Here is an 8,313-nt window from a genome sequence, read left to right as displayed (position 1 = left end):
AGCGTAGTTGAGGATCATTTTTATCACCACTGAATACATAAAAAGATACAGCAAACGAAACAGGTTTTTTTTTTTTATTAGTGAGCTTGAAAACAAGTTGCTGTGCTTCGCTAAGAATGATGTACATGTATGGCCTAACGTCAGTTGTCACTGGTTGTGAAATTGAGTCTACTGTAAGAGCAAACTATTGTTGATGTTTTATTCTTTTGTTCTTTTTTTTCTTTGTAGCATAATAATCGATATGCCTGCGTAAGTGCAACATGTTATCGTCCTACACCATGTGGTAAGAGCTGGTGGCTGTGTAAGATGTTTAAGTTAAAGGATAATATGGCGAAGAGGGTAGCCCCTTTTCATTACAATTTTAAAGTACTTCTTATTCATACAAGTGTGAAACAATTACGTTAGTTGCATTCATCATATATATTTTGATAAACAACAAATTGGAAAACAAAATAAGTCTTTGAACTCTACCCAGGTTTAGTCAAAGTTTCAAGTGCTTCAAAATGGTTCTGAAATGTGCGTTAGGGATAGAAACAACCAATGTAAAAATTTTAATCAGTGTGATCAATGTTGAGTATTGTTAAACATACAAAACACAAACAATAGTTATAATAAAATTGTTATAGAACAAACCTCTCTACAGGTATGGTTTATTAAGAAAAAAAAAGTGATATCTCCTAATATTTTACGCTTTATTGCAATTTTGCTGTATGTAGGATGATTCGTGATACATCTGACCAAGACGTATGCATCAAATGTGATAACTTGGTGGTTTTTTTAATCAGTACTCCCGTAGGTAAACAGTACATTTAGAACATGTAATAACAAAAAATACTAATAATGAAGACAGTCAAATAGTGTCAGTAAACAATGGTAAAGTTCTGTCAACCGTGTCTGTTTTCATTTAAAGTTATGCATTATGAACCCCAAACGGGTTTTTGATAAAGTATTTGATAGGGTAAGGATAACTCTTTTCAATAATGAGGACATAGGGTAATAGTTATTGTATGACCGTATATCCTGTTTGAACATCAACTTCGGTTGTTGTTGTATTTTTTTTTTTTTTGGGCGTATATAATACATATCTCGGTTTTTCAACTTTGGTTTTGCAACGTTCTAAGGTTCTAACCATGCAACTCGAATAAGATTGTGATTGACAGACGGACATTGACTGACAGACTCCGCCGGACACTCTTTAGAACTAACGTGACTAACGGCTATCTTGAGTCACATCTTGTAAAACACCCCCATTGAAAGGTGCCGGGTCAATACATTCATCGAACAATAGCACGAACAATTAGGGGGCAGGTCCGTGCATTCCTCGAACAATAGCACGAACAAAGGCGGAAAGTGTGACCCGTGAATAGGGATGAGAGGCGCAATGATTAAAACGTACGCACCGCGCGCAAGCTACCAGGCTGCTTACATTGTTGAAATGAGCAGTTTAATCTTTGCTGGCAAATTATTGACCATCTCTGAGTGGTCAAAGGCGGCTACCCTTTTAAAGTGAAATAGATCTACCGCCTCGTCCATCCCGTTAATCCCATTGGTTACACAGTCTGACCAATCAACTATTCGCACACCATACATGCAGCAAAGGTAGGAATTACAGCTTTCCATGAAATGAGAACTACGGACTAGAATCAACTGGCATAGAAGCTAATCACAAGCATTTTGTCTTCTTACCTGCCTGAACATCCGAACAAGATTACCCGTCACTGATCCCTCAAACATCTCCAAGGCTATAATCGCTATCCGACATGGCTGATTCGTCGCTCTCACTTCTGCTTCACGTCCCGATGTCTGCCCCTTCCAAGCGACCTCGTCCTCGACGTAAGACTAGGTTCACCGAATGGCAACTCGAGAGACTGAAGGCCGAGTTCGACATCGACCCATATCCCGACATCGTTTCCAGAAAGAAACTGGCAGCTACACTGGGCCTGAATGAAGACAGAATACACGTAGGTTTCATTGTCATCTTAAATATACGGCATAATATCTGGCATGAAAAGATGTTGTCGACCAGCATTTAAGTTATCAATTCATTCAAATAATTCAGATTGGTTTTTAAACGACACTACATATTAATATTGCTGATAGTCACGGAGTTTCTTAATTTGAAATATCAAATTTATTTATGTCCAATATAAGCATAACATCGGGGGCAAACAAAACAACCTCTCATTAAAAATTCTTCATACTTTAACTGAATGAATACTGGTTAAGTTTTTATATAAATCAAACGGTAATCGAAAATGTGTAATGTCTCAAGAGGCAGAATTGATTAGGCTTTGCATGAGGACAGAATGACATCAGACTGTTGGTTTTGGGGGCTTGGCTTAATTCTGATTTCATCATTTTCATTCCAGGTCTGGTTTCAGAACCGTCGCTCACGTCATCGTCCATCCTCCCTCAAGTCCTCCTCACCTTCCATCAACAACCGTCTCGATGTTGCGGAAAGTGAGATTGACTGCCTGCGTAAGAGGAAACGCTTTGCTACAAGCGACGTCATCGACCAGGAGAACACACCGCCGCCCAAGAAGTTCGCCATCAACGACTCATCGATGTCGGTCGATTTCCTGTCTAGTAGCAGCCGATCACCGGGTTCCTGGTCGACTTTCCGTATTAGCGACGAGCGTGACATCCCGAGTTTACAGCAGACGACATCTCATCGAAAGCAGCAGGGCGCCATCAATCCCTTGATGTCTGTAGACTTCCTCTCCCGAAGCAGCCGACCGACTTCTTCGTATCCATCGCCGTACCGTGAATGGAGTCTCTACCACAGCCCGTCACCATTCTGCATGTTTTGTCATCCTTATGTCTTCGTTGTTCCTCACTGAACAGTGTGATGCTGCCGCACTTTCAAAGTCATTGGAGTCTCTATTACCACATCCCCTCGCCATTCTACATAACGATTCCAATATCATCATACTATCTTGATTCTGGACATTCGTCGTGACGAGTCGTTGTAAAACCTGTTCTGTGAGGTGGAGCAACGGTTTTGTTTGCGTTATCATAGTGATGCAATATGACTTTCAGCGTTGAACAGAATTCTGAGTTACGATTGTAAATAAATACACCTGTTTATTACAAATGACAAATGACAAATTTGTCATCAGGAGTAATTTTATTAAATTAACATGTATGACCGTTGTGTGGCTGGATGAATTCGTGTGAATATTTGTACGTGCGTTTGTGTGTGTGTATATATATATATAAATGCTTTATCTGTATAGTGAGTGTCTGCATTTGGTGCTTTTTGTTCTGTTTTTACTGCTTTTCTCATATACACACATACACATATATGCATTCATATATATATATATATATATATATATATATATATATATATATATATATATATATATTTATATAGACATAGTGAAGTAGTCCATGTGTTGTTACAATGATATAAACAATAGAACAGAACATGCTGTCAAAACCACAGTTTATTTTGTTACAATAAAATTAATAATTGGTATCAAAATAAACAATATTGTGCCAAAATAAACTGTTGGTATTGACAGCATAAACTTGAGTTTGGTTCTATCTTTAGATCCACGCTCATACATACACACATACACATACATAGATATATATATAGAGAGAGAGAGATCAAAGAAAGCAAATGAAAGTGTTTAGTCTTTTTATGCTTGGAAGTTTGTCCTGTTATAGACCTCTACTTGCTACATTCGAACAAACACCAATCTCCACAAGGAAATGGACACACATGATTCTTTCTAAATGTTCACAGCCAAGGCAATGGAGAATGTCTATACAAGAATGTCCATGAACAACGGCATAGATCTTACGCACATATAAGCTCGTGTACTTCAGACGGAAATCATTTCCTTGTAGCTAAATCAGAATGACTGGACGCTTTCTTACAAAACCTGATCAGATATCAAGTCGCTATGACATCATTACAAACAATAACATATTCCGTTTAGTATACAGAGGCTATACAAACATTTAATAATGGATGGCGTTGAATTCGTAACACACGCATAATACATATCACAGCGTTTCAGAGAGTTGCGGTAAGATTTATATATATATATATATATATATATATATATATATATATATATATATGAAAACCCATTTTCTTTGCTCAAAGTTTTCGCTATTTATTATTATTTGTTTCTGGTCAGTTTTCTGTTCCTTGTTTCAAAATATATTACAAAAAGCTGCATCGCTTTGGCGATCCCTCGCATTTATTCCAAAGTTGATTTACATCCTTTGGGTTTATGTCAGGTTATTGTGTGTGTGTGTGTGTGTGTGGCACACATACACACACTATAGCTTCTGACCACACGAGCAAAGAGAGTTAAGGGTTTGGGACGAACACCGATCTAGGGCTTTCAATAGCTCAGTCGGTAGAGCACCGGTCTAGTAATCCGGAGGTCTCGGGTTCGAATCCCGATTAAAACCCATTTTCTTTGCTCAAAGTTTTCACTATTTATTATTATTTGTTTCTGGTCAGTTTTCTGTTCCTTGTTTCAATATATATATATATATATATAAATATATATATATATATATATATATATATATATATATATATATATATATATTATCATTATTATTTTTACTTACGAAGTAAAGCTGTCATTTCACCTTCTTATTTTCAAGGGTTCAGTGTGTACTCGGGGTGAAGCACGTCTCATCAATTTCATCATGAGTCTATATTATGTTTTCTTCACTTTTATCTGCATGTATTTACATAATCATGAATCTTTCACTTCCATTTATCAGATATAACAGTTTTCACTTCCTCTCATTTATATTCTCTCTCTTATCAAAAAGCAGGTTCATACATACATGATTACATACATGATACTTTGATATAATTATATACGTACACAACCAAATGCATAATGATATGCTCACATACGCACACCGATACTTAGGACTTAGAGGACTGAATGAACATCAATAATGAATAGGAGATGATGACCCATCCTCTCTGTACAGTAATTGAACGTAACCCGTGTCTAGCACTATCAAAACAATTCACCTTGACTGATGGAAAGATAACACGATTAACATACTATGGCCAGGATTGACAGGGATACTTTACGCCGAAATAATCTTCGGCAAAACTTTGATCTCAACTCTTTGATAGGATAGACCTTTCTTCTGTGTGGGTTGTTCAAAGGGCGATCTTTATTCTATACGATCTGCTCCTTAATTTCTTGCATCCTGTCATGAACAAAAGCAAACACGTGATTAGGTATTATGATAGGATCATAACAACCAAGGCGCGCGTTTCGAGTGAGAAGAAAGCAAAGAGATTAATGTAATCTCTGGAAGAAAGCCATAGTGTCTCAGTATAGCTTTGTGCATCTGTTCAATTGCCGCACAGTTCTCATGCTTTCAGTCTATACCTGAAGAATGGAACTACATCAGCCAGTGAAAGAACTCGAGTGACAGATTACTTATGATACGAACTACGTCCCAGTCTGTGCCGTTATTACCTAACCTCATTAGTCCTTTGATTTGACCTGTAAGACTTTCTCTAAATGGAAACTGGAACTTCCCAACGAAAACTGGTCATACGGTGAATCGAAATATATATATATATATTGTAACAAAATGATATTTATTTTGTGTAGTGTGTAGTGCATTTCATTTGGAATTTGTGCGAAACCACTGTTAGAGCGAAATTTGTTCATAGAAATTCAGTAACACAGTGTAGTCGTGGTTACTTTGTGCTGATTCATACATGTAACAAGCTATACATTCTAAAAGAGTGTTTGAATTGTTCCTTTAAGTCAGTCTTCTGTATTGATGATTATTTGTCAATTAGTGGTTTTTGTGGAGATTCAGATAGTGATAAAAAGTATGGATGATAAGTGCAGCGATAATTCCTACAGTAAGTTCAAAGTTGTGTTACAGAGGTTTGATACATACATTTAGCATTGTGTGTGTATACGTGTGTATACAGGTTGGCCATATGACACATTTTAGACAATTAACGTCGATTAATTAGTAAACATGATCAGTTATGGGACTGAATATGGTGTTGATGTTTGATTAAAATGATTTCAATCAAACTGTGAAGAGTTTAAAGGGATAGCTTAACTCTGTGTAAAAATAAAGAAAGAATAAAGGAAATTTTAGGGGAAATTAATAACCATGCCTATAATAATTCAGCACAGGTACTATTAGCTACCTCAGTCTTCGTTCAGGAGGTGTTGTGCTTATATCACACTTGCACGCTCCTCTGCTCATATTTTCAGTGCTCGGCAGTGAAGAAGAGAAGGCTGATCCTCGGGATAACATTGTCTTTCTGTCTTGTGCTCGGTACGAGTTGTGAACGCGAGTATGTACACACTATACCTGTAAATAAACTAAGTGGGTGTTCCGGCACACTTCGCCTCTGAAGTTGTGATGCATTCGTGTTCAGTATAACATAAGTACTGGTTGGAATGAATGCTGGTGGGACTAGGATGGCATCCAGTGATTCTGCAGCAGAAGACAACTCATCCAGCAGCCTTTGCGAGCATTCTCGAGCGGGCTTTGCTGCACCGTGGGATAACTGAATATCTGGACGGACGTCGGAGAACGAAGTTCAGAACTTTGGAAGGAACAAGTACGTCCGACATACTTCCAGAACAGACGTCGGAGAACGAAGTTCAGTACTTTGGAAGAAACAAGTACGTCCGACGTACTTCCAGAACTGACGTCGGAGAACGAAGTACAGTACTTTGGAAATGAAAAGTACAAACGACATACTTCCAGGGCGAACGTCGGAGAACGACGTACTCTAGAAACGACGTCGGGAGTGAGAGTGAAAATTCACTGGTCAGTGTGTTGGGTGAATTAGATGTGAGAAGTGAGAATGTGCCTTTGAATCAGATAGTGTGAAGTGCAAGGTGTAGACTGGTGACGTACAAGTGGTGGGAAACTTAAGGTTTTATCCTCTTCATAGAGTGATCGTATATTTCGATCAAACGGACGGTCGGCTCGGTCTGCATAAGTGCCAAGGCCCCGTTGTTCGCTACAATATATATATATATATATATATATATATATATATATATATATATATATATATATATATATATATATATATATATTTCACTTGGCTGCACACGTTAAACGTTCTCACCCTACATGCCTTATACTATATACATTAAGGCTTTAACCACTTTCCAACATGGCTGATTTCTCACACTCTCTTCTCGATCACTAAACTCTATGTTAACTATTGATAACATACACAGAGACCAGTGTTCTCAATCACACTGCAAAGTCCTTTCCAACCACACGACATCAACTCCTGACTATGTTCAGCAAATTGCAGCTTGGGATTATTGTTAAAGTAAGCATCAAATTCAACCTCCAATAGATCTCCATACTTGCGTATTATTATTACACAGTGATCGACATAAGCGGTGATCAGGTGGCCCGGGACCACAGAAAAAAAAATGTTGGGCCACCAAGTTAAAGAAAAACAAACAAAAAAGTCAAGAACATTACATGAGTCGGACTGGAGTTTAATGTGACTTATGTTTCGCGTATTTCTTTTTTTAAGGCGAAAGAGTCGATGACGTTAGTACCCCATCTAAATTATTTCAATTTCGAATCTATTCATTTTCCCTTTTTTCCAAAGGTGACTGTTTGTGAGGTTGTATTTATAAATAACAAAGAATCACTATGTCTTTTTGGTTTCATTTTGACTGCATTTAATAATGTCATCTTGAGCATGGGCAAAAATTTGGTTTTGCTCTTCATCAAGACAGTTTTCAGAGATGAGTTTCAGAGTTTTCAAAGATCTCTAAATAGAACCATGTTTTGTAAAAATCGACTGTACGACGAGCGCAAGAAATAGTCTATTGTTCCTCTACTCCTTTTGTTCCTTGTCTCAGGAAGTTGGTACAAGGGTATTGTTTGGTTTGTCGGCAGCGGACCGACAATCAGACAGCTAATGAACAAAGGAAAAGTCATAGCTCTCTTGTAACAATGTGTAATTTGCGACATAGATTAGGATACTCGCACTCCTCTTTGAATAGTGGAAGTCGGTGGGCATTCATGAAACTACAACTTTACCTCAATCAGTCAATCGCTAATCCTGTCACGCCTATTGGTCGGTTTATTAGACCAATCAAACAACTTTGCTTGCTAAGAACTTGTGAAAGTGGTGCGTGGCTTCTCCAATTCATAACCCACTGAATCACTGCAAGGCTACCAGCTACTTTGATATATACTATCATCACACCTCATTCAGATTTTCTTGAAGTGAAGTCGCACCTCTAAGGTTTTTTCCTACAAACCAGCATCTGTACAAAACCAATCCAATTCAGT

At 37.7% G+C, this 8,313-nt stretch overlaps 1 protein-coding gene across 1 annotated transcript; it reads left to right on the top strand.

Annotated features, from left to right (window-relative positions):
• Positions 1–1,556: 1,556 nt before the first annotated feature.
• On the top strand, positions 1,557–2,840 carry LOC140227434 (uncharacterized). The gene is made up of 2 exons (XM_072307840.1): positions 1,557–1,961; positions 2,370–2,840. Exons 1-2 carry the CDS (start codon positions 1,761–1,763, stop codon positions 2,838–2,840), a joined length of 672 nt encoding a protein of 223 aa, XP_072163941.1. The 5' UTR covers positions 1,557–1,760.
• The last annotated feature ends 5,473 nt before the right edge of the window (positions 2,841–8,313 follow it).

Source organism: Diadema setosum, chromosome 4 (assembly GCF_964275005.1).
Source record: "Diadema setosum chromosome 4, eeDiaSeto1, whole genome shotgun sequence".
NCBI classification, from domain to species: domain Eukaryota; kingdom Metazoa; phylum Echinodermata; class Echinoidea; order Diadematoida; family Diadematidae; genus Diadema; species Diadema setosum.
This window is presented reverse-complemented; position numbering and strand designations above follow the sequence as displayed.